Here is a 27,503-nt window from a genome sequence, read left to right on the forward strand (position 1 = left end):
GCCCACGTTCACGTCGAACGTTCGGAGCTGTCAGTCATCCGAGGAGCTGAAGACTCCTGAACGCATCCTTTAGCAGTCTAATACATTCTATTAAAATGTGGATATTTAGGAGACACACATAAGAAAAAGTGGGTTAAAACTGGTGGCCAAAAATGCAAACTCGAATTAGTTCTTTAAAGATGGGATTTTACATAACATTAAGCAGGATCACCAACTGCTTCAACCAAAGAGCAACTTGAACAGGATTTCTGGCTGAATCTGGTGCCATAAATCTGTTGGACTACTAAATATTGTTGCTACACAGGTAAGGTTAATCGATTATATGTTTACTAGATTGCTTGGTGTAAATGTTAAAAATTGGCATTAATAGTGTTATAAATGTCCCATACTAATACTTTGTTCTTCGTTTGTGTTTCCGACAGCATTTGTTGATGAGACGATAAATAACTCGACAAGTAACTAAAATATTGCATAATGCATTAATAAGGGTAGCAACAAATGTAAATGAGTTAACAGGATTCCCTTTCTAGTCGGGGCGTTTTGGCACACGTGTGACAGTGCTCAGCTTTCCAACTAAACCGTTTAGTGACAATAAACCAGTCCAGATTTTCACTTGTCTCTTGGGGAAATAACTTGTCATAGGCATATTTTACATTACAATTTCGCTGTTACCTGTAACAAACAGACACCTTTACCATAAGGTAAAATTATATCTTAAATATATAATTCTACTGTGAAACCGGCTATTAACACGTTTTTGTAGAAGAAAAAGGATAAAATGCATTATTACTTTATGTAAAATACATACAATTTTAACATTATATAGCTCATTTTCTAACATACGTACAAAGTTTGGAACTGTAAATATACAGTCAAATGCCATCGCTAATGCTTATCACTGTAATTTATTATAACTAGCAACATACATTTTTGGTACTATTAATTTAACAAATACATTAATAATAATGTATTTACTCTTTATAATTTACTATATGTAAATTATTTAACATAACCACTCACTGAGTAACACTCACTTAAAACAAAAGGATCAACAGAGCTAGTTTTTCCCTTTTAAATGTATGATTTATGAGACAGTACAAAGAATGGAAAAAAAGACCACCCTGGGCTTGTCCAAGTATTATTGTATTGTTTAGGGTGGGCAATGGGGACTTCAGATGCTCCGATGACAAGAACCCTGGTCGATGGAAATCAGGACTGCTGACAAGAAGTTGCTGCGTGTCCTCAGCATTAGCATCATTCTGGATTTGGAATAGATTACACGAATAGCGTTGGTGGTGTTAGTCTAATTAGACTAATCGCCCCACAACGATACAAAAACTAAACATCATTAGATGGAGAAAGCCCAGCATTGCCCTTTTGGTCAAAGACCCTGAAACCACAAAGCAATATTTTGGTGTACATCCGGTTTAGGAAATTTACTGTCAATTTTTGTTGCATTTGGAAAACATGCCGTTTTTAATAAATGTATCACTCAGTTTAACCAAAAATCCATTTTCAACCAATTTCTGCTATATGCAGTCACACTTTCTAAGACATCTATATACATGGTGGCTTAATATCAAGTGGCTTTAAAGTACATCTGGGTCATGATCTACCAGAGAGATAGGGCGCTGATCTTGTTTAGTGTTTAAGCAGCAAGTATTTTTAGGTGACGTGTTCAGATGGCATTGCTGTCAGTGTAAAAATGGGTTTGCAGAGATCAAGTCAATAACAGGTTCTTGTAATCTCTTCAGATTTTAATTGCACTGAACGTTGGGTTGATCCGAGACAACGTTACTATCTGCACTGATTTTATTAATGACAGCCCATTGAAAGCCTTATTGCATTATGCTTTTGAACATAATTTATTTTCTAAGATCAAAAACATGCTTTAAATGTTTAATAATTCATGCTTTTTTTTTGTTATGGTGTTGTCCTTTGTTTGTCCTTCTTATCAAGCACTGGATGCCTAGAATAGGCAAAGAAAAGAACGAGAATGGCGAAGATTTGTACAGAGCAATCCTACCCATCCCGACACAGGCTCTCGGCCCGAGCCTCTGAAGATGAACTGGATCCGGCTGAAAATGGTGCAAGCAGGTTAGAATAACAAGACATGACCTTCAACGGGTCATATAGTCAATTTCTTACTATGCATCACTTACAATGTTGTTTTTGCGCCAAAAAGAGTTTTAAAAGTGCAGTGTGCGTAGCTTCTCTATGTGCTTTAAAAGGGAGGGGTGAGCGGTTGCAATTCACAACTTCACCACTAGATAAAATTAAAATTGACCGCTAAAATAGACACAGTGCACCTTTAAATGGACAGAGTGAATTTTCCGACTTTAATTTCCAAACCGTCATATTCCTGTAGCAATGACCTCTTCGCATATGAAACGGGAAGCTCTCAAGCACAGGATGCAGGCTTGTCGTCAGGTCAAATATAGTACTTTAAAGGGATAGTTCACCCAAAAATGAAAATTAGCCCATGATTTACTCACCCTCAAGTCATCCTAGGTGTATATGACATTCTTCTTTCAGACGAATATAATCTGAGTTATATTACAAAAGTCCTGGCTAATCCAATCTTTATAATAGCAGTAATAGTTGCTCTGTTTTTGAAGTCCATAAAAAATGCACCTGTCCATCGAATAACGTGCTCCACGCGGCTCCGGGGTGTTAATAAAGGCCTTCTGAAGCGAATCGACGCGTTTGTGTAAGAAAAATATCCATATTTAAAACTTTATCAAGTAAAGTTCCAGCCGATCGCCTTCCGTGGAAAGTTGAAAGTGAAACTCAAGATGCATTCGTGACGTCATGACGAGTGGACCTGGTCGCGTTAGTCTTTCGATCGGCAGAGGCACTTTCAACACTTTTTCCATAAATTGAATACGGAAGGCGGTCGGCCTAAACTTTACTTTATGAAGTTTTAAATATGCTTATTTTTCTTACACAAACGCATCGATTCGTTTCAGAAGGCCTTTATTAACCCCCGGAGCCGCGTGGAGGATGTTATTCGACGGACAGGTGCATTTTTTATGGACTTAAAAAACAGAGCAACAATTACTGCTTTTATAAAGCTTGGATTTGCCTGGACTTTTTTAATATAACTCCGATTTTATTCGTCTGAAAGAAGAATGTCATATACACCTAGGATGACTTGAGGATGAGTAAATCATGGGCTAATTTAAAGGGGCTATATGCAACTTTTTCCCCAAAATAAACGTAACAATAGCCTTTTTATTTTACCATTTATGACTCAAACATCTCCTGATGAGCATACTGACACCTTGTCCGCTCACAGTGGGTGCACCTATAAGCCTGTATCCAATTTTTCCTATTTTCTGGCGGGTAGGTTTTTCCCGCGCTGTCTGCGGATGTGACGTCACCACCGCTGTGAGAGCGAGCAGAAAATAAGAGCAGTTCTATTTTTTGGCCACAGGTGTCAGTCGCGAGTTTAAATTTCAGAAAAACGCATAATAGCCCCTTTAAATTTTTGGGTGAACTAACCCTTTAATAACAGCTTCTTTGTAAATCTGCATTGCATTATGACAAGTTCACAAACCAATATATGCTGAAATATTCTGCTGGAATTAGACTGAAATGATCTGGTATGTTGTTAATAATTAACTCTAAACTCTAAAAAGTCTGAACATTTGGATTCTTTATGAAAATACACTACCATTCAAAAGTTTGGGGTCAGTAAGATTTCATTTTTGAAAGAAATTAATACTTTTATTCAGCAATTTCTATTTCAAATAAATGCTGTTCTTTTGAACTTTCTAGTCATGAAAGAATCTTAAAGGGGTGGTAAAACACGAAGGCTTGATTGTGTTTGTGGGGTGCACTGTAACATGTGTTCATGCTTCGTTTTTAAAAAATTGCATAATTTTTCATATATTTGACCTTTATTCTACACTGCTCTGTCCCTCCTTGTAAAAACGGTCTGATGGTTTCCGGGTTCTATGAAGCCGGTCCCTCAAAAATACGCAATGGGCTAAGATTGGTTAGCTGGCCCAGTGTGTTTTGATTTGCTATCCGTCTAGTGCATGTTTTTCGGACACGTCACGCCCCTTACCTTTACCGGTAGTCTGTGCTTTGGTAGTATTAGAAACAATGGCGTCAATAAAACCATACCAATTTGAGCCCGAATCGGACCCACACAATTTTAGTGAAGATGATCGAGCAGAACCTGTTCAGTCCTCAAGAGTAAAGAATGCGGATCTATAGTGATCGCTACTGAATGGCACTGTTACTTTTGTATTTTTAGAACGATTATAGCCAAATATCTGTCGCAAGAACTAACCCAAAACGAACACTAAACATTGGCTTTACTATAGTAGCCAAATCACACACAGAAGCATGTTTAGCATGCCTGTAGATAAACAAGCATGTAGATAAACAATACATAAAAGCTCTAATCAAAGAATAATTTACACTAATTCCAAGTTCACTGTTGAGATTTTAAAAAAGGTGTTTGAGCGTTAGGTGTTTATCGGATAATGTTAAGTATGAATGAGCATTTAAAAAACTGGTTTGCAGAGCCAAACAGCGTTGTCATCTGTGTACTTCCTTGCTACAATGTACAATTAACAGTACGAACTATTACAGGAAAACACATCGATGAAAAATAAATCATACTTACAAGTTGTGGCCCGTAAACAGCTTCTGTTTTTAAATCCATCTTTCAGGACAAGCCATTAGGGTAATAATTATGAGGGACCGAGTTAAAAATATATTTTAACTTTTGATCCGTCCCTTGGAAGGCTGAACAAAGTGGACCTGCAATCCGGATGAAAATAGCAGCGTTTCGTCTACAACACTCCAGCCTACTAACTATACCACAACAACTCTTCCCCACAGCAATACAAAATGGCCTCGCTCCCCCCTTATTTAATATTCTCGGAGGAGGGGTTTATGTAAATATTGGGGCTGGTGATGTCAGCAACCCTGGAGGAATGTCTGTAGTCCCTACCCGCCGTTTGCTGTAGTCCTTAGAAATTGATTTCTTTAAAAGCAAATATCTCCCTTTGCTTTAAACTTTGAACATTGTAACTTTGCAGATGTTGTTTATGCTCGAATAGCAACATTACACACTAGCTAAAGTTAGAAAAGTGAAATCGTGTTTTACCACCCCTTTAAAAAAACGATAATGTTTCCCCAGAAATACACACATACAAGAATAAAAGAAGTTTCATGAGCAGCAAATCATCATTTCTGAAGGATCATGTGACACTGAAGACTGGAGTAATGATGCTGAAAATTCAGCTTGCCATCACAAGAATAAATTACATTTTAAAATATATTCAAATATCAAACAGTTATTTTAAATTGTAGTAATATTACACAATATAACTGTTTTTGCAGGATTTGTTTTTATTCAAAAAAACTTACAGACCCCAAACTTTGTTATATAGCAGAAAGTTTAGAAAAGTTTCTCACATTTTGTTCTAAATAGTTTCAGTGTTTTGCCATTTTTCCTGCTTAGTTTCAATTCACCTTTTTGGAACATTCTTTGAGTTCTGAAACATCACCCCATCCCCCCCTCCGATCTTTTCTCAGGGCACATTCTCTATGTGAGGACACCTCCTCTGACATGCAGGGGATCATTTCTACTGGAACCAGCCAGTATCAGGAGTCCAGGAGAAGCTCTTTCACAGGTGCTGGGGCTATGGCAAGGTAACATCCAAACTAAAGCTTGACTGTAGTTCATCATGTGAACCCTGATTACCACTAACCCAAGTCAAATGCACACTGTAGCAGTAAAAATCTGATTTTACCATGAAAAGAAGTGAATCACTCATCAACCAAGCCAACTACATTTGAATGCGTTGTGTGCATTTGACAAGGGTTGAACAGAAAGCTACATACTGTATAAAGAATTTGGAAGTGTTTCTGTTTGACATCTTACGGTCTTCCAGGCTCACCCAATTTCTGGTAATGCTGAGGAACTGGGCTTCACACAGGCTTCACAGAGAGGTTGAGCGTCCCGACTCCTTCTTGGAGCGTTTCCGTGGACCTGACCTCAAAGACTTATCTAGCCGAGGAAGTAATGCCCAATCCTCTGTAGGCCTTCCAGACAAGCCTCATAAGAGGAAGTAAGTCAAGATTTTCTGTACAGTTTCATTGTACAGACAAAGATGCCTTTGGTATAACGTGGCGTCCTTGAAAATGAAAGAAGCGTGCAGAGAATCATGCTGGATCTGGGCAGAAATATATCCCTATTGTGTGCAGAAGATTCAAAAAACAGATCACAGAGCTGAGGATTAATTTCTTTACTTGTTGGCCCAGAGGTTATACTATGAAAACAGTATGTAGATTTCCATGTAGAAATGTCCTTTAGGTAAAACAGCATTGCAATAACTTGTAGAATAGAAAAAAATAGAAACAGACGTTGACCATAGATGTAGATACTACATCAGCAGTAGTGATGGTCTATAGTTATTCTAGAATCAGATCCCTCAGACTTTAATCAAAAAATAACACCAAAATGAATGCCTTTTGCTCCTTAAGAAAAGCCAGTCATTGGCCTCTGGCAGTTTACAATATGAACAACTGCAACAACACAGATGAGTAAGTACCCTAGAACAGCAGCTCCACTAGATAAAAACCCCTATTTAGTACGTAAAGTACATCTTTTTAATATTTTATATGATAGATACTAGATTGTAGAATCCTAAATAATTAACAAATGCTAATAGTGATGTATCTCAAATATGCAATTAATAAAAACAGATGATTGTCATGTTTTGTATGAAGTTGCATTGCCTTCAGTGTTCAATGAATATTAGTAGTTAATGGTAATGCTGCCCTCTGCAGGTTAACATGAGAGATTACTAGCAGTAGTTCGCCTTAGTGACCCGTAGATTTCAGACTAGGGGTCCGTTCTTCGTACCTCGCTAACTCAGTTAGCTGGATTTGATTGTTGACGATTTGGCATGATCTTGGATTGTTTGGTTCTTCGACACTCATCCTGGACTTGCTGTCATAGCAACAGGTCCGGAAGATTATGGGATGGCTTGATGCAGCGCAGGAGATGCATATAACTTGATCTTGACCCTTAAGAGACTTTAATTAATGCTGTCACGTAACAAATCTGCTTCAAATTGAATTAAAAATTAATTGAATTGCTAATTACAACATTGAAATAAAAATGTAAAGGGTGTACAAATATAAAATCGTGAATATAAATACTTGGGAATCATGTTGAAAAAAAAACAAAACAATGCACATTTAATTTATTTATCTATTATAACTTTAATGTTGTTTTGGCCGCTTGGCTGTTTCCTTATAAAGGTCCAGAAATTTGTGGGGTTTTTTGCCAGGTGGCTTTTTTAATTATATGATGTCATTACGTTGCAGTAATCTTAAACAACTTAATCCAGATATTTTAATCCAATCGGCAAATTCGTTTGAAGAACCAAATTAGCCAGAGATCAGTTATCACGGTTAAAAGATCTGGGATCTGTCAGATCATCTCCGATGTATTAAGCGAGGTACGAAGAACGAACCCAAGTTGCTAAATCAAATAAAAACAACCCAAAATGTTACCTTCAGCAAAAAGGAGGACAAAAAGGAAGAAATAAAAAAAGATGAGAAAGAAGATGGGGACAAAAAGGAAGAGAAAAAAGATGAGAAGGAAGAGAAAAAAGATGAGAAGGAAGAGAAAAAAGACGAGAAAAAGGATGAGAAAAAAGATGAAAAGAAGGATGATAAGAAAGATGATAAAAAGAAAGATGCTCCTCCTCCGCCGTGAGTATGCCACGACTGACATTTTAGTTTTAGTAGTCTAAACGTAATATGTAAAGATGAATGCTGTGATTTAGTAGGTGTTCCTCTTTGAAAGTGGCCAGGCGATAATCTAATATGTGTTTTAGGAAAGAAGTGTGGATCATGGACCCATCCTCAGACAAGTACTACAGATGGCTTTCAATCATAGCAGCGCCAGTGTTTTACAACCTGATGATGCTGGTGACACGGTCTGTTCATGCAGTAGCTCTCATCACGTCACAAAATTTAGATGTGCGGAGAAATGTAGCACATGCTTCATTTTTCATATTTCTTCAGGGCCTGTTTTAATGAGCTTCAGAACACTTACACAATACTTTGGATCATCTTGGACTATACCGCAGATGTAATCTACTACACAGACACATTTGTCAGATCAAGAACAGGTATGGTGGTTATCCATTGAAAGAATAATATTGATGGAATATCTATTAAATATTACAACACACAACGTTCATTAGTTTGGGGTCAGTACGTTTTTTTCTGAAAGAAAATAATACTGTTATTTATCAAGGCCACGTTAAATTGACTTAAAGTGACAATAAAGGCTTTTACATTTTTACAGAGAAAGCAGATAAATGCTGTTCTTTTGAACTTTCTAATCATCAAATAATCTTGAAAAAAATGTATAATGGTTTCCAGAAAAATATTAAAGGGGTCATGAACTGCATTTTTATTATTATTTGTTTCCTGAGGTACACTTATGTTAGTATGATTTTTTTTACATCCAAAAGGGTTATAATTTAGAAATAAAACGATTTGAACGCTCTGTTGGAAGGTGCGTGTCTGCTGTGAGATTAATGTAAACGCCCACAGCTGTGATTGGCTAACATCTTTGCATATGAATTAAGTATTACATGTGGAACTCTTTTGAAATCTGTTACTATGTTTTTGCCATTACAGCTGTCGAGATGAACTAATCATGAAAAGTGTTGATTATAGAATTATATTTAGATCTATTCCCGTCGCATGAAAGGTTGCAGCGATGAGCATTGTAGCCGATGACAGACATGTCTGTAGAGCGCACGAATGCAGTGATCTCGCCGATTTCTGCACCCTCACTAATGCTTTCGTCATAACTAACAGTGCTAACACAAACTCAGAAGTCCCGAACTCAGTCACTGATAAACGCGCTCTGTGTGATTGACAGCTCCAGCGATTATAAAGGGAGGGTTCGTTGATCACTTTCTATACATAATTTGTTCACAAATTTAGTAATTATTTTCATACTAAGAGAAACAATGTAAAGTTGACCGTTTAGTCACTGGCTTGATTTACTGAAGCATGAACAGCAGTAAAAGGATTTTGAGACAAAGAATGCCTGACTGTACAAGAATCATTACACATCAGAAATCACTGATCACAGATCAGCGATTAGAGTTTAACACAGTTACTATTGTGGCTTTACTGTCAGCTCCAAATCTTACAGTAAAAGTCTGTTTGCAAAGCCTGCATTGAAATTGCAGCTGATTTACCAAAGAATCCACGGTGAAATGTACTGAACAAGTTGAAAATAACCACTTTCCTACACTCTAAAAAAATGGCTCATAAACATAGGGGAACCACTTTTGGTGCTATATAGCACCTCAGTCATTTAAAGAACCAGTGAAGAACTGTTGAAGAACCACTGAAGCACCAAGATTTGGTGCTATACAGCACTTAAAGTGGTTCCCCTATGATTACGAGGCAAGAACCACTATTAGTGCTATATAGCACCATTTTTTTAGAGTGTAACATTAAGATCCTTTGGAAGGTAATGTTATTTTTAGTCCAGTGATTCTGTATCGGCCAAAGATGCAATGATGTAGAAGTTTGATCTGATTTAGTCTTGCACTGCACCATTATGTTAGACTGGGGAAACCCAGCCTGATCTGGCGGCGATTTGATTTCGCCCTGGACTGCTTCTGTGACACTTTTTGCGGGAACCAATCACAGACTGGCTTATCCACCTGGCGCGCTATTGGCGGGTTTAACACGATGGCGGATAGAGAAGCAGTGGGTCGTTGCCCGTTGATCACGCCTCTTGTGGTCTGATTGGTTGAAGGACTATCCAATTGCATACAGAGTCATTTAATGTATGCTCGTTTATCACACCTCTTTTGCAGTATAAAATACATAGACTCCCCAGACCCATGTTCAATCTTAAATTGGTCTGGTAATAGCCAGACAACCATTATGTCATAATGTGATAAAATCCTAAACGAGTCGTTTTTGGAGCTTGGTTTCAATAACCCGTCCTTTGGATGAGACGTTAAACCAAGGTCCTGACTCTCTGTGGTCATTAAAAATCCCAGGATGTCCTTCGGAAAAAGAGTACACTGCAAAAAATGCTTTTCTTATTTAGTATTTTGTCTTGTTTCTTGTCTAAATATCTAAAAAAAATTTAAATCAAGATGCATTTACTAGATAAGTTTATTTTTTATTGTTTTCTGAGAAAAAAAATCCAAATTAAGTGAGTTTTTGCTTGAAACAAGCACAATTATCTGTCCATGGGGTAAGAAAAATAACCTTGTTTCAAGATTATAGAAACAAGATTTCAAACAGAAAAAAGCTTATTTTTCTTACCCCATGGACAGATAATTGTGCTTGTTTCAAGCAAAAACTCACTTCATTTGGATTTTATTTTCCAGAAAACAAGAAAAAATATCTTACGTCATTGCACTTATCTAGTAAAATCATTTTAAGAATTTTTAGATATTTGGACTGGAAACAAGACAAAAATACTAAATAAGATACACATTTTTGCAGTGTAGGGGTGTAAGCCCGGCATCCTGGCCAAATTTGCCCATTGGCCTCTGTCCATCATGGCCTCCTAATAATCCCCATATACCGATTGGCTTCATTACTTGGTCTCCTCTCCACCAATCAGCTAGTGTGTGATGGGCGTTCTGGCGCAATATGGCTGCCGTCGCATCCTCCAGGTGGATGCTGCACATTGGTGGTGGTTGAGGAGATCCCTCCCCCTCACATGTAAAGCACTTTGAGTACCCAGAAAAGCGCTATATAAATGTAACAAATTATTATTAATAAAAGCTGTTTTTGGACTAACAAGGAAGCTTTGCGTTCTGAAACTTGGATGTTTTTATAGTACACTGACCTTGCATGTCAAAAGATCAAGGAAAATTTAATTTCTCAATTCATGACCCCTTTAAGCAGCACTACTGCTATTAACGTTGATAATAATAAGAAATGTTTCTTGAGCAGCAAATCAGCATATTAGAATGATTTCTGAAGGATCATGTGACACTGAAGACTGAAGTAATGATGCTTTGCCATCACAGGAATAAATCATTTTAAATATATTAAAATAGAAAAGAGTTATTTTGAATTGTAATAATGTTACTTATATTATTATACTTGGTTAGCATTAGAGACTTAATTATATTTCATATTTAATATCAACAAGCTATTCAACTAGATAGTACAAGCTACATAAAGCTTGTTACATTTTTATTTTTAACATTTTTATTGTCATTTTCAGGTTTCTTGGAGCAGGGTCTTCTTGTCAAAGACGGTAAGAAGTTGATGGATCATTACAAGACAATCCCACAGTTTAAATACGACATGATCTCAATGATCCCGACAGATTTATTAATGCTGAAAGTGGGATTCAACAATCCAGAACTTCGCTTAAACCGCCTCTTCAAAATGGCTCGTCTCTTCGAGTTCTTTGACCGCACGGAAACACGAACAAACTTTCCAAACATTTTCCGTATCAGCAACCTCGTACTTTACATCCTGATTATCATTCACTGGAACGCTTGCATTTTCTTCGCCATTTCAAAAACGATTGGCTTCGGAACCGACACATGGGTATATCCAAACATCAGTCACCCGGAATACGGCCGCTTGGCCAGGAAATACATCTACTGTCTGTACTGGTCCACTCTCACCCTCACCACCATTGGAGAAACACCACCTCCCGTTAGAGATATTGAATACTTGTTTGTTGTTATGGACTTCCTCATTGGAGTGTTGATTTTCGCCACCATCGTCGGTAACGTCGGCGCCATGATCTCCAACATGAACGCTTCTCGCGCTGAATTTCAGGCCAAGATCGACTCCATCAAGCAGTACATGCAGTTCCGTAAGGTCAGCAAGGACCTGGAGGCCAGGGTCATCAAATGGTTCGACTACCTTTGGACGGAGAAGAAAACGTGTGATGAGAAGGAAGTCTTGAAGAATCTCCCAGACAAGCTCAAAGCTGAGATAGCCATCAATGTCCATTTAGACACGCTGAAGAAGGTGCGAATCTTCCAGGATTGTGAAGCTGGACTTCTTATAGAGTTGGTGTTGAAGCTGCAACCTCAGGTGTTCAGTCCTGGAGATTATATATGTAAGAAAGGTGACATCGGCCGAGAAATGTACATCATCAAAGAAGGAAAGCTCGCCGTAGTGGCCGATGACGGCGTCACGCAGTTTGTGGTGCTCAGCGATGGCGCTTACTTCGGAGAAATCAGTATCCTTGGAATCAAAGGCAGTAAGGCCGGTAACAGAAGAACGGCGAACATTCGTAGCGTCGGCTATTCTGACCTCTTCGCCCTGTCCAAAGATGATCTCGTGGAAGCTCTTACAGAGTACCCAGATGCCAAAAAAGCCCTGGAGGAGAAAGGAAAGGCTATCTTAAGGAAAGACAACCTTCTTGATGAGGCGGTGGCAAGCGCAGGTGCTGATCCCAAAGATCTGGATGAGAAGGTTCAACGCCTAGAGGGCAACCTTGAAATCATGACTGGCAAATTTGCCAAGCTCATGGCAGAGTACACGTCCTACCAGAGCAAGATCAAACAGAGGATAACCAACATGGAGAGCAAAGTGAAAACAATACGAGTCGAAGATTTGTCTGAGGTTGTTGAGGACAAAAAAGAAGAAGAGAAGAAGAAATAGTCAACAACATAGACACTGGGGTTTAAGGGGTTTCCTATCCATGTACATATTCCTTAACATAGTACATTACTTTGAAACGGTTTATACTTATATATTTATACATTTTACATATGACAACATTGTACTAATTGCCACATCTGTGTGTTAAAATCTAACACTTGTTCAATATATGCAGTATGGAACAGCTCAGATGGCTTAAACGCAGGATCTTGTTTGCATGCCCTCAAGAGAGATACACTATCGTTCAAAAGTTAAGGGTTGACAAGTCTCTTATGCTCACCCAGACTGAATACAGTTAAAACAGTAATATTGTTACAATTTAAAACATGCTGATTTTGCTCTCAAGAATCATTTCTTTTTGTGATCAATGTTGAAAAAAATTGTGCGGTTTAATATTTTTCTGGAAACCATGACCTTTTTTTCCAGGATTCTTTGATATATAGAAAGTCAAAAGTATTTTTTTTAAACATTATACATGTGTTTACTGTCAATGTAATGCCTCATTGTTGAATAAAAGTATTAATTTCTTAATTTATAAAAAAAAAAAAAAAAAATTGGACCCCAAACTTTTGAATGGTAATTTTGTGGTGCATATCAAAATTGTTCATTTGGCAGAAGCGCTAAAATGTATTCCTTTGACGATGTTCTGATTCAGTTCATTTAACAATTACATTATTTCAATAACATTGCTTGAAAAGAAAGAATAACTTAAGAGACCATGATATAAACATCCCGGTAACACTTTTCAATAAGGTCTCAATATTAATTAACATGAACTAACCATAAGCAATAACATTTGTTACTGTATTTGTTAATATTTCTTAACATTAGTTCATAAAAAATACAGCTGTTCACTGTTTGTTCATGTTAGTTCACAGTGCATTAACTAATGTTAACAAAAACAACATTAGATTTTAATAATGTTGAAATTAACACTAACGAAGATTAATAAATGCTGTAGAAGTGGTTTATTATTAGTTCATGTTAACTAGAGGAGTTAACCTTTTCCACTCTGCGGGCCCATGGGTTGGCCCAGAACGACATCATAATAATTATAATTTTTGTTTTTGTTAACTAATGAAAACTCATTGTAAAGTGTTACCAACATCCCGAACACAAACCATAACATTTTAGTGTACTAACCAAAATACCCAAACGTGTTCATTAATAAATGTTCTAACAAATGTTTGTTTTGTTAAAAGCGTTTCATTTAAAGTAACTTTATTCAGTTGGACTATGTAAAACAGAAGATGGACTTGCTCAACAGACAAGGTATATACAGTATTGTGTGTGTATAGTACATGAACAGGTCATGTTAGGGATCACAAACTGCACTTGGAGAGATAACCTGGAGTAAAAAAGGTGAAACAGTATGTCTAAATTTACCTTATTACTGCATTTATCGAAATAGAGTCTGACGCCAAACACCAGGTGACTGAATCCTATAACGCCTAAAAACTTAGTTTACTAAAAAAAAAGACAGTATTTTGATATTGTGTTGGATATGTGCAAAAGCAGACATTTAATTTGTGTGTATTTTTCCACAATAAGAGGTTTGGTGTAAAACCAGGAACACGTCAAAAGACCTCATCATCACATTTCCACACTTGGTTTGTTTTTCAGTTTTGAATTTATTTAAGAATAACTTGAAACAATCAAACGTTGTCATTCTCAATATCAAGTTCTGTTTCCCCCTTTTATGTTAGCGCCATCAGCAGTGGAACAAACCACAGTCACATTTAATATGCAAGAGGGAAAATGGAAAAACAAAAAACAAAAATTGTAGAGGGCATTGCTAAAGTGGGATTCCAGCTATGCCTGGACAAACCGGAGCGGCAATTCTCAGCATAAATGTTTGGCACGACAAGATAGTGGTACAATTTGTGCCAATTTCCCCTCATTTTCATCCAACAGTATAGGGCCCGACACTGTGCGGAGCGAGAAAAAAAAAAAGAAGAAGAAGCAACTAAAACTGTTTTTTCCATGGGGCACTGTCAATTAGCATTCACCGACTAAAAGTCTGCCATCTTGAATTAAAACAAGACAGATAACAAAACAAAACACTTGTAGGAGACCTTTGATAGAGTTTTATGGGAAGGCTGTAACACTACGCGTTTTTGTCAGGAGTGCACCGTGAGAGCAGATTAATTTTAGCAAACAGATCAATTCTGTGCTAAAGAGAGAGCCGTCTCTGAAGCGAAATGCAGAACACTGGCCATAAAAGAGCAGCACAGCTCGCCAAGCGGCATTACAAACAATGCAGTTCCTCAATAAATACAGATTCCTGGACATTGAAATTGAGACTAGAGCTGCTCTGTACCTTTGAAAGCATTGCTGCAAATGCGAATGGACTAAGGAAGACCTATGAAACACGAGCCAAAAAAAAGGTCAAAGACAAACAAACAAAAAACATTCTGAATATTAAGTGCACTTTCACAGTTCAACCATAATACATCAATAAAGTTCCACTTCCTCCCTTTGATCTTGTTGTTTTATTAAGTTTAGATGGTGATCAGTCCTGCAGGTGTTGAAAACTTCTAACCGTCCCTCCTTTTTATGACTACGAAAGCAAAAAGTGAGTGGATTTCCTGGCAGACATGACAGAAGAGATTTCATCCCTTAAAATAAATAACGCTATATCTCAGTGCATACAAAAAGGGAACCTTAACACTTACATAAGAGGGAGAGAGAGCCAAGAGTCCAGTGTGGTTTTATCTACTTTTTAGGCACAGGCACACGGCCACCAGAACTTTCCCATTTTAACCCATTTCACGTTGCCTTACATTTAAACTTGATATTTACTTTTAGTTGTCGATGTATCTGAACTCTCCTTCGAAGCACAAATGAAACCTCTGAGGGAGAGCGAGTTCTTTTGTGGATCCTGGAGCCTCAGAGCATGCCGAAGCCTTTGGCGTAAGTGATGGCTTTAAGGAGTCTCTCTCTAAGTTTCTCTATGGTGGAGTATTCAGGGAGGAGCAGCACGTTGAAGCAAGTATGAGAGGTGGGTAACCTGATCATAGGAGGAGGAGAAGAAGAAAAGTGAATTACTTTAAAAGAGACTAAAAAAAGCATGTGTATTGCTGTAGAAAGAAATGTATACAATGTCATGAACGTGATAAAACCTGGGGGTTTAACGATACACTATTCGATCCATTTCATGATACGGAGCTCACGATACAATGCATATGGTAACAAGTTAACAAAAAATGTATAGTGATTAAAATGTTAAATTTGTTGTGACTTGGGGGAGGGACTTGGAAACACTTTGGATCATCATACTACTAAAACTAAAAACGAGACATGGCGAGTTAAATTATGCTTTCACTTCGAGGAATGCCGCTTTAAATTATGCTTGCGCTTTCATTTTGAGGATACCTGCTTCAGATGATCAATCACAGTTTGCAAAGCGTGTCAAAATGGCTATTCCCAAACTTGATTAGTCCAAATATGTATATTTTGTCTCCATTTACTCACTCTCATGTTGTTTTCTCATGTTACATGTGAATTTGGGCGTCCATGTTTACTACAGTATGCAAATTAATGTAAATCTGCTCATCATATTAAGTCATTGTGTCTCTTCAGAAGACTTGGATTAGACCGCTTGTCTGATTATTTCTACGATGCCCGTATGCCCTTTTTTGGATCTTTTAAGTTTTAGGGTAATTGACTTTAAATGGAGGGACAGAAATCTCTCAGGTTTCATAAAAAATATCTTCATTTGTGTTCACTGAGAACCTTTTCAGTGAGCATGGGGAAGTTTTCTTCTTCGTTGGTTCCCCTATTATGTGGTGTGCCTAAAGGGTCCATTTTAGGCCCTCTTCTCTTTTCACTTTAAATGCTACCATTGGGTGGTACACAATACACAGTTTTATCTACCAGCTAAAACTGACAGTTCTTATCCCTTGGACGTGCTTTGCGACTGTTAAGAGTAGATCAAATGTTGGATGGCTAATAATTTTTTGCAATTAAAGGAAAGCAAAATCGAAATTCACATTTTAGGCCCACCCAGGTCTTAATTTCTTTTTAATTTAGGTTCCATTTCCACCAGCGTTCAACCTCATGTAAGAAATCTAGGGGTTACATTTGATTCGTCACTAAATTTTGAGAAACAAATCAGTTCAGTGGTAAAGGGCAGTTTCTTTCATCCGAGATCGATTGCGAAATGAAAACACTTTCTGTCTCCGAAAGATTTAGAGACTGTAATATGCTCTCATAACATTACATCTGGACTAATGTAATTCCCTGTACTGTGGCCTGCCCTCAAACTGCGATCTCTCGCCTGCAAATTGTCCAAATTTTTCGGCACAAAAAAAGAGATGTCACATTTCTCCCATTTTAGCGACCTTACATTGGCTTCCTGTAAAGTTTAGAATCTATTTTAAAATTGCTGTTTTCGTGTACAAGGCTTTATCTGGTGTTGCATCAAAATACATTAGTGATCTTCTAATTCCTTACTCTGCCCAGTAAACACTTAGGTCTCATAATCAGCTTCTCTTAACCGTCCCACGTTTTCGCTGTTAAACCAAGGATGGTTGGGCCTTATCCGCTGAAGCACCTAAACTTTGGAACAGTTTGCCTTTAAATTTGAGGTCTGCTCCTTCATTAGCCAGCTTTAAACCGGCTCTTAAATCTTATTTGTTCTCTCTGGCTTTTGATTAGATCAGATTTTATACCGCGATATCTCTATAACGATGCATCGTTATACCCCTAATTAAACTGTAGAGAATGTAATGCATAATTGGTTTACCATTGCTAGTATAATTCCAGCATTAGTTTCCGATCATGCATAAAATGTAAGCAGGTCTGGAGTGGTAAAGGTATGAGGGAAAAATAGGTTCTTTCTTCTGCAATTCTGAATTGATTAAGCTGCATGGTGGCACTTGTGTGTGCACAAGAGACTGCTTATTCTGCTTAAGATTCAACTGATATAATACATGATCATACAACTATTTGAATAAGGTACCATGTCAAAAACGGAAGTCATTATTGTCCGACAGTGTAGAGGCGGTATTTGAGTTTACCTGTCTGAGTCAGGGCCATTTTTGGCAATAATCATCTTGAGTTTGCCTAAACCTCCAACCGGAGCTCTATCGGTGCCCGTGGTGAACTGAAGAAATAGCCTCTTCTGATCCTGCCCAAATGAGTGCACAGTCTCCCAGAATTCCCTGATGAGTCAAAAATATCATTTTTCATAATTTTTTCCCCACATAGGAAGTCGTTTTTACAATTAGCGGTCCACTGATATCGTTCTTGTAAATGCTGATGCCATTATCTGGAAAGCAGGATGGCTGATAGGCAATTAAAAACCAATGCCCATATTTAATTGACAGCACTAAGATGGAAGTTAAAATTGCTGACATAAAAATGTTATCATTCACATACTTATTTATTAGCGCATTTACAAGTTGGTCATTAGGTTTTGTGACCGGAGAAACTGCTAATAACCTCAAATGACCAAATATCAGCCGATCACTACAAATATATATATATAAAATTATTTTATAACGCATCCACATACTTAATAATGCGAGAGTCTTTGTTGTATCCTCCATCATATTCTGTACTCTCTTCAAGTGCTTGGAAGTCAAGATTCTGCATGAGAATAAAACAAATGGGTTTATATGTATGGATGTGCCACATATGCGAGAACATCCTGGAGGTAGTTAACCATCTGTAGCTAACTCACCCTGCTGCCACATATAAGCAGCTCAATTTCCTCTGGTCGAAACAGATACTTCAGTGGCGACTCATTAGTGACCATGTGGAATCCTCTTCTGAAGGCCTTGAACTGTTTCTCCACACTTTTGTTCAGCATGTACTCTGCATAGAGTGCCACAAAATCCTGCAGAGACCCACTTCATGTTATGTGCATAATTGCAGATATGAACATATCTGTGGTTTAAAAAGTTGAATGAATGAATATAATGCTTGTAAAAGTGAACTAACCTTTCTGTTCTCATTGGTAACTGGGATTTTATCACCGCCTTCCTTTAAATCATACATTAGTGGGTTTCCAAACAGGTCTGTTTGTGAGATCTGGAAGGTAATCATCATGTCTTCTTCCACGTTACCTTCATATTCCTGTAGGTCCTTCAGACTCTGAAAAAGAACCTGAAAAAACAGACACAATTATGACACAATATATATAATGGTTCTCTCTGCACTGATATTACAGGCTTTTTTTTTTTTGCTAATCCAGTCCATCAAATAACTGCCATGTGAAAAAGAGCAAGAATAAACCTGCCCCAATTATGTTGATGAGCAGTCACTGACTCTGCCAGTGAAGTGGTGATGTACCTGCTCACAATCTCTGCTTTAAATCCACCTGTATCTGGTACAAGTGTGGACAAATGCTAGGGTTGGGCGATAAATTATATCATATCGATAACATTGATAAGCTCTGGACATTTTTACTCGCTATGGATCAATTTAACAGCCAATCATACAGCAGATATAAATGCATCAACAGCCAGTCAGTGTATGTCGCTAGTAAGTGATTTCTGTGACTTCACAAACAGTAGATAATAGACAATAAAAGGTCCAACATATGCAACATATACTTTTAGCTGTGTTGGTATGTTTCAATCTGATTTTTGGATTTTTCTTCCAAATTAAGGGGTAATGCGAATTATTCCAGCCCACCCACACTATTGGAGCCCCACATATCATCCACTTTCTGCCTACGCCACTGGTATAGACATTGCACACTGTTGGATTTTGCAAGATTTTAATCTACAATCAAATCTGCCTACATGTGAAAAAAGTCATTTAAAAAAAGTATGCAAGTGTAGTTTAAATCAATTTACATAAATGTAAAATTTAAAAATGCACACTACTGTTCAAAAGTTTGGGATCAGTGACTTTTTATTTTAAGGAAATTAATATTTTTATTCAGCAAAGAAACATGAAATTTATCAAACGTGACGGTAAAGAATTTTACATTCTACAAAACAAATAAAAAATTAATAATATTATAAAAAATTGTATATACATGTATAACGGTTTCCACAAAACAAATATTAAGCAGCACAGCTGTTTTCAACATTAATAATAATAATTGTTTCTTGTGCACCAAATCAGCTTATCATAATGATGTGTCACTGAAGACTGAAGTAATAATGCTGAAAATGCAGCTTTGCCATCACAGGAATAAATTACATTTTAAAACATCTTAAAAAAAGAAAACAGTTATTAAAAATAGTAATAATTTCACAATCTTTTTTTAATTTTTTGTATACTGTATTTTTTATTAAATAAAGTTAGCCTTGGTGAGCATAAGACAATTCCAATAAAAACCCTTACTAACCCCAAACTTTGTTATAATAGTGTTTTCATTTCTAAAATAAATGCTAGACTAGGAATGCTGAATAACAAAGAAATGTAACCAGGCAAGTATTACCGGATGCGAGTCTGCGAGGTCTCGGAACGTTCCTTTCTTTCCCATCAATTTTCTGTAAACCACCATAGGGAAGTGCACATCAAGAATGCAATTATTGTAGATAGCTAGGCCCAGGACGATGCCTATCAAGGTGAACTGGCCTTCATTTTCAAATGATGAAGGGTTGAACCAGAAAAGCTTTGTGCTTTCATCATAGGTAAACATGCCTGTGGATGAAACAGAAAGAGAAAGCGTAAGACAGGGTTAATCAACAGATGGCAATCACCTCAACGAATCAAGATGACAACAAGACAGATCTGAATCGACAGTGTAAAATAAGTTTAAGGCCTGGTTTCTCAAACAGGGTTTAGCATTAAGCCTTAGTTCAATTAGGACATTTAAATAGCTTTTATAAACATGCCTTAGAAAAAACATTACTGGTGTGCATAAGAGACAAAACAATGGCATTGACATTTGAAGATATGTCCCTGCGAGTTGCTTTTAGTTAAAACAGCTCAAACATGTATTGCAGTGTGGGACTAGGCTTAAAGGGTTAGTTCTGAGAGCTTTCTGTCCCTCCATAAACAGCTACGCAACTGACACTTTGATGTAGGGCTGTCACTTTACGTTCCAAAATCGATTGCACAATCGGTTGGGACCAACTAACACAAGTTTCGAAAACGAAAATAGGGAATTGATTTTATGTAACAAATATGTAGACTATTAATTTTAAATGAATTAAACAAATAAAAAAGATAGATGTAACAACTCACAAACAAGCAGAAAAGAAAATAAAGAATTCAGAAATTGCGGTAGGCGTTGTGAAAGCTAAAATACCCCCCCCTTGCGCAGCTGGCAATGAAGTACCCGAGTGTCCATGGGACATCAGTGCGGTCTTCTCAACAGTTGGACATATAGTGAATAAAAAACGCTCTTCTCTGGACCTCGAAAATGTTGATTGACTTGTTTGGACCAATTTCAAAACACTGCATCATGAAGCTTCGAAGCGTTATGAATCAGCGAGTCGAATCATGATTCGGATCGCGTGTCAAACCGCCAAACTGCTGAAATCACGTGACTTTGGCGCTCTGAACCGCTGAATCGACTCACTGATTCATAATGTGTTTTTCAAATCGGTCATCACTATACAAGTCGTTATTTAGGGTTTTTTTTGCGCACAAAAACAATTCTCGTCGCTTCATAAAGTTATTGTAGAACCACTGTAGTGAGATGGACTTTGTAACGACGTCTTTAGTACCTTTTATGGGTCTTGAGAGTATAAAGTACATTGTGCCAATGGAGGCCTTTCTGAGCCATCGGATTTCAACTAAAATAACTTAATTTGTGTTCCGAAGATGAACGGAAGTCTTACGGGTGTCGAACGACATGAGGGTAAGTAATTAATGACATAATTTTCATTTTTGGGTGAACTAACCCTTTAAGTAGGAATAATGAATGATAATTACCTATATCTGGGTTAAAGATCTCCTCTACGACCAGTTGAAAGAACTCTTTGGACACTCCTCCTTCATCCACTCCTTGCTCACCCTCAAACTCCACATACAGCTGTTTTTTCAGGTCTGCTGGGTTTTCCATGGCAATCATCTCCAACTAAAATCAATCACAAAAATATATTTAAAAAAAAATGATAAACTACACACAACAAACCATTCAAATATACAGGATTTCTTTAAAAACAACATTCATCTTGAGCTCATTGGGACCTACCCTGACAAGAGCATCGTCAATGACGTGGTCTCTGCGCACTTTGAGTCGCAGATAGGGGTTCAGCTGTTGTCCCTGCACTAAACTGTAGAGGGCAGTAATCCTGCGCTCGCTGTACATGCGGATCCGGTTGTCGTAGTACAGGCCTAGATTCTTAGTCACAGGGTTAAGAATGAACGGGCAGGTCATAAAGGAGAACTTGCTCTCAGTCTCCACCTTGAAGAAAGTGTAGTCTTTGTCCATTTCCAGCACCTCATTGAGCGGTTCATTGATAAACTCCTCGAAGGGGATGAGGGGTTTTCGACAGTCCGAGGCACGAATGCCCAGCTCTGTCTCCAGCGGATCCACCCGAGGGCCTTTCTTATTGCGTCGTTCCTCGCCCAGCAGCTCCTGCAGAGTCAACTCACTCGACTCCGGGATCGGTTCGTCGTCCTCCTCCTCGTTGTGACCCGTGTCTAGGTCGCCGCCCAACACGTTTGCATAGTAGACGATTTTCAAGCACTTGGTGGCTGCCACCACTCCATCATCCTCGTTGACCAGGTTGTCGCTGCTGAACTCGTTGCTGATGACCGTGTAGGTAATAAGCTGCTGGAAAGTCTCGACCAGACGTCGGATCTGGTCTGTGCCGTACTGCGACCACAACCATGCAAGCTTGGCCAGAGCCGGAAGAGGTAGCTTGCTCATTGCCTTGCAGAATTGCGGCAGTGCGATTTCTAAGTATTCCGGACTGTGGAGGTTACTGTTCTCCATGACGATAATGAAGACGTTCAGGTAATTAGGGTCGGCGGCGTACACGTTGTGATAGGTGAGGTCACACTCTACGTTGGGCGACAGGTAGACTAACGCGTTGAGGAATGCTGCTTCGATCTTCTCGTTAGATAAAAGTCTGTCGTACACTCTTCTAACCGCATCAATGTCTACAGAAACTTCTACAGGATCAAACTTTTGGACGTTGTTCTCCCCGTGAGATGGCCCGTCTTCACTTGACGCGGAGGCTTCGGGTTCCACCTCCATCGCCGTGGACGAACCGGAGGCCGTTTCTTTCTCATCTTCATCTTTGTCCTCATCCTTGGCCTGAAGGGACTTGAGCTCTTCCTTGGTTTGCTGCTTCGCCTTGCGGAAACTTTGGACCAGACTCTCCGCACTTGAGAAAACCCTACCGATGACACGGATTAGAGGCGAATAGTCCTCAGTCTCACTACAGAGGCTCAGGATTTCATACACCTTCTCCTCCGTCAAGAAATTCAGATCTGCCAAAGAACAGAGTGACGCACATTTAAACATTTGCCAAGTCAAAAGCCTAAAAGAATTGCATAAAAGAATTTGTGTGTGTTTCTTCCATTAACAAAACGTCAATACTATTGATATCGACTGAAATTCTGCCATCATGACTACGTTATTCACCTCTAAAGTCCTCCCTTGGGGGTTGTAGGTCCTTATGGTTCATCTTCCCGTTGCTGCATGCAGAGAAGTTGTGAGCTCCTTTGGCACTGTTCTCCGGGAAGGCTGAACTGGCTCCTTTCTTAGAGGGATGAGGATCACACAGTTTGGCATTATTCTTATATAACTCCAGGGCCTTGATGGCCGCTGCATTGTTATCCATGCGCTGGAAACCCGGAGAAGAGCCACAAGCCTCATTCGTGCAGGCCTCATTTCCACAGCCCTCTGTTAACTGGTGGTAGTAGCGCTCAATTAAATGCTTTGCAGCCGCTCGCTTCCTGTATCAGACATTCAAACAGGACAGCAGGGGGGATTAGTATGGTTCAATCCCAAAATAAGTGCACAACAGGGCAATTACTTCCCTACTAATTAAACTCAAAGAAAACCATCCATTTAAATTCTCCAACAGCCATCAAAACACGACTGTTGCGTGTGCACATGACTGGCCTACTCTCAAAATAATGAAAAAAGCGAGCATTATACCTTCAATTCTTTAAGAGAATTATTAATCTGAAATAGAATGATAGGAATACGAGTCAAAATCTGCTACGGTGTAAATAAGCATAAATCGCGTAAAAATGTATCGTCTTTTATTGGAAAAGTTTAATTTAGCAGCAAACTTTTATAATTGCCTTAATCTTTTAAACAACTGAGAAGATAGAAACTACATTTTTATAAAAATCACATGTCAAGATCCCGAATCTTACATCAGCATATGAGTCAAATAGGACGACAACAGGGACTCTTCTCAAGATCACTCATCTAACAGTTCATCTATTGCCAAAATAATTACAAATATTTTTTCACTTTCTCTCTCTTCTAGGAAAGTGATGACATCGTCAAAACATTTGGCAGTGTGGGCTTTCCAGGTGATGTGTGTACTGGACCTCTGTTGTGCACGTTATTTTTTTGACACACATCGATGATGTGATATTCAAATGATGTGCATTTGAAAATAGATGGATTGTAAGGTGATAATTATTTATTTCAGTAGTATTCAGTGAAGTGATTGATGACCATGAGTGTGTCATGTTGATGTTTTAGTTCTAATATCGCAATCAACAGCCTGCCAAGTTTTTGACAGTAAATAATTGTTTCATTTTGGGGTAATTATAACTGTGATGGAGACATTCAAAATGTAATAGTTAATTTTACAGAATCATTTTGTGGCTTAATAAATTGTTTGGCTTGTCAAAATTTTTAAATTTAGCTGTTGGAAATCATTGATTTATGACTTTTTTAACCAAAAAAGAAGTGATCTTGATAAACAAATAATTGTTTTATTATAACAAAATCTCCAAGGAAATGCAGAGCAGATCCTGTTGTAAATAATAGTGGAAAACTATTATTTACAAAAAAAACTAAACAAACATACAATGCTGTCAGTCATGCAAAATGCTTTTTGAGCGGACAAGAAAATGTCATGCATTGATCAGTCACAATGTGCCAAAAAACATTTAAATGGACATTTGTCTTCATATCATCCTTAATTTTGAGGCCATTCTAATATAAAGTTTTGGGTTCAATACTTCAAAAAACATACAATGCGGTCAGTCATGCAAAATGCTTTTTGCATGGACAAATTATTTGGGTTCAACAAGTTGCTCTATTGAAAGCATTTGTGGCAGCATATTGATAAAAAATAATTGACTTGTCCCTCAGTTTACAAAAAAACAAACAGCAACAGTCACATATATAACTTGGAAGTAAATGGAGTCAGATTTCATAAAGCTTGTATTTTTATTACAGCTTTAACATGATTATTATTCAGCAGAAAAAAAGTGTATTATTTGATCTGTTATGCCTACATTTTGCTTTCTAGAATGAGACTTTTCCAAGTGGATAAACTTCTGGTTATGTCATCAAAGTAATAATTGCCAGCAAAATGTTGAGGTCTTGTGACTTATACTCTTAAAACACTGCAATAACGCAATACTGTTTATTGCTTTGCCTTGTGTACTTCCAAGTGTCTTACTGTAAATAGGACTTTTCCTTTTTCTAACTGAGGGACGAGCCACCAGTGTGGTCAATAGTGCTTTTTCAACCAACCCTTAAGGTGCGGACACATTAGTGAAATTTCAGGAAAAAATTGATTTTGAAAATGAGACCCATAGTCAAAGTAGCAATGCACAAAACACTGCTCACACAGAAGTCACTTAGCTTCAAACCAAGCAGCTTTCTGTTGGTCAACATGGCGAATTCACATGAGCAAACCAGTTCCCTAAATCTGCTTAGGGAACTTTTTTTTTGCCTGCACACGAAACACTTAATTGTGCAGATTCCAGTTGAACCACAAAGTTTCAACTGGAATTAAATGGGACCGCACCTTAAGGACAATGAAGAATTAGCTTATTCTTAATGCAAACTGTAAAATGGGGTCAGTCATTTGGAAACTGACTATGTATGTTGATTTAATAAACGGTATAAACAAAGACACTTACATTAGAATTGCTTAAAGTTTCCAATATCACACTCTTCTTCAGCTCTGAACTCAAAGAGACCAAAATGTGGTCAGGTAACAATCCTGCAGATTAACAGAGAGAACAGTCACTCACTCACATCAATAACTTTATTACAGATAACATCCACAGACCATTGGTAATAGTTTACTTGATGACTGTTGAAAGGGATTAAAACTACCCCATGGATGATTGAGAAACATTGCACTGTTGGTAAACACGAACTAACGTGCATCACGGGGCAGAATGTCACCATAGATAGTGTCTTAAAACTACCTACCTAGAAGGTAATTTGGGACTCTAAATGCAGTCCAAAAATGCTGACTAGGTAGTCAGCTCACCAGTATTTGACACACGCACGAACAGCAGCAACATAAACCTAAACAGAGGCAAGAACTAAAAACACGGTGTGCTTTCGCAATAGTAACATCCTGTGAACCGGTTAACAGTCGTTTACACCGAGCAGAAGGAGGAGAGGCCGCAGAGGGGCAGGCAGGGGGTATGACAGTGCACAAACAACTTCAACCTTGCATACACACAGTCAGTCTCCTACAAATCATTTTTAAAACAACCGAACACACACTCAATAGTCACGAATAAAGTGTGCTGATGATTATCGGGGTGCTTAAGGCAGAGTGAGAGCAGCAAATCTTGTAACCTTGCAGAAACTGTCATGGGGAGTAATGGCAGGAAAGAGCTGAGTAACTAACGTTAGTTAGCCTAGCCGTAGCTAACCACAGTCTGACGTTTAGAAGCAACGCACGAGTTTTACTTAACGCGCATTGTTGCATAATCAAAAGCGAGGGAGTATTAAGGATATCGAGACTAAACCGATTTCGCTTATTTATCAGAAACTCCCTCCGTCCCTCCCCGGAGCGGGTTAGCAGCGCAGCTAACTGGCCTAGCAGCGCTTATTACGGCTTCGATCAAGCGCGATCGGGATGGGGAAAGGGGCGAATAATGTTTTGACAGCTTACTTCTGATGATGTTCTGATGCAGACGAAAGAATCTGGTCTTTCAACATCACAATCGCTCCGAGTGCGGCGTGTATTCAACTCCAACCCCTCCACAAAATATTCGCGGCCATCTTGATCAACTGAGGCAAACACGGAGATCGATCCCACAATGCACCGAGGCACGAGGACGACCATCAGTATAAAAACACGGCACAGACCTCTGGCAGTCAGTCAAGATTTGAATGAGATGTGTGGAATACTGTTGAAACGTTTAATACGGTATGCATGTGCTCACCCAAACTAACTTTTAAAACACGCCTCAATAAAGTATGAAATTTGTACTTTAGCCTATATATATATATATATATATATATATATATATATATATATATATATATATATATATATATATATATATATATATATATATATATATATATAAATAGGCCTATATATCAAAATCGAAAACATTGTATTATTAAGATTCATCAGCAGATGGCAGAATCTGAGAGGAAAACGTCAAAGAACTAGATTAGCATTTGCTGAAGGAAAAAAAAATCGAGTATCGAATCGAGACCTACTTGATTTTGATCAATATCTGTGATTTGAATCTTTTGAGTCAGTTTAGCAAAAATATCATTCATTGATGCTGTTCAGTTATATCCGCAGGTTACATTGTTATGCCAGTAGGTGGCGACGGTCACAACGGACGATAACTATAACGATAAATATTTTGTTGTAATAATCGTTCTAATTCTATGAGAATAGGGTCCACACCAAAGCTATAACAACAACGACACAGAGGAAGAATATCATTGGAATCACTTTCGGATAAAAGGACGAATAACAACATTGCGAACCAATCAGAATCAACCTGAC

The 27,503-nt window shown here is 38.1% G+C and overlaps 2 protein-coding genes across 7 annotated transcripts; one reads left to right on the plus strand and one right to left on the minus strand.

Moving 5' to 3' along the window:
- Nucleotides 1–13,202, plus strand: cnga3a (cyclic nucleotide gated channel subunit alpha 3a). 5 transcript variants are annotated; one of them, XM_079840523.1, is made up of 9 exons: nucleotides 33–304; nucleotides 423–455; nucleotides 1,960–2,097; nucleotides 5,557–5,673; nucleotides 6,508–6,567; nucleotides 7,552–7,746; nucleotides 7,872–7,973; nucleotides 8,062–8,168; nucleotides 11,264–13,202. In XM_079840523.1, exons 3-9 carry the CDS (start codon nucleotides 1,997–1,999, stop codon nucleotides 12,664–12,666), a joined length of 2,085 nt encoding a protein of 694 aa, XP_079696649.1. In that variant the 5' UTR covers nucleotides 33–304; nucleotides 423–455; nucleotides 1,960–1,996; the 3' UTR covers nucleotides 12,667–13,202. The 5 variants fall into 5 exon arrangements, with proteins under 5 accessions (XP_079696651.1, XP_079696649.1, XP_079696652.1 ...); XM_079840526.1 differs by lacking the exons at nucleotides 6,508–6,567; nucleotides 7,552–7,746 and adding an exon at nucleotides 5,916–6,092; XM_079840522.1 differs by lacking the exon at nucleotides 423–455.
- ube3a (ubiquitin protein ligase E3A) lies at nucleotides 12,674–26,823 on the minus strand. 2 transcript variants are annotated; one of them, XM_079840520.1, is made up of 11 exons: nucleotides 26,646–26,823; nucleotides 25,651–25,733; nucleotides 23,174–23,291; nucleotides 21,773–23,019; nucleotides 21,511–21,655; nucleotides 20,066–20,271; nucleotides 18,613–18,777; nucleotides 18,353–18,508; nucleotides 18,185–18,258; nucleotides 17,688–17,831; nucleotides 12,674–15,676 (listed from the first exon to the last, which is right to left on the minus strand). In XM_079840520.1, the coding sequence occupies exons 3-11, from the start codon at nucleotides 23,214–23,216 to the stop codon at nucleotides 15,556–15,558; spliced, it is 2,301 nt and encodes a 766-aa protein (XP_079696646.1). In that variant the 5' UTR covers nucleotides 23,217–23,291; nucleotides 25,651–25,733; nucleotides 26,646–26,823; the 3' UTR covers nucleotides 12,674–15,555. The 2 variants fall into 2 exon arrangements, with proteins under 2 accessions (XP_079696646.1, XP_079696645.1); XM_079840519.1 differs by having other exon boundaries at nucleotides 23,174–23,487; nucleotides 26,646–26,800.
- Nucleotides 26,824–27,503: the final 680 nt, after the last annotated feature.

The sequence above is a fragment of the Gobio gobio genome (genome assembly GCF_949357685.1).
Source record: "Gobio gobio genome assembly, chromosome: 17".
NCBI lineage: Eukaryota > Metazoa > Chordata > Actinopteri > Cypriniformes > Gobionidae > Gobio > Gobio gobio.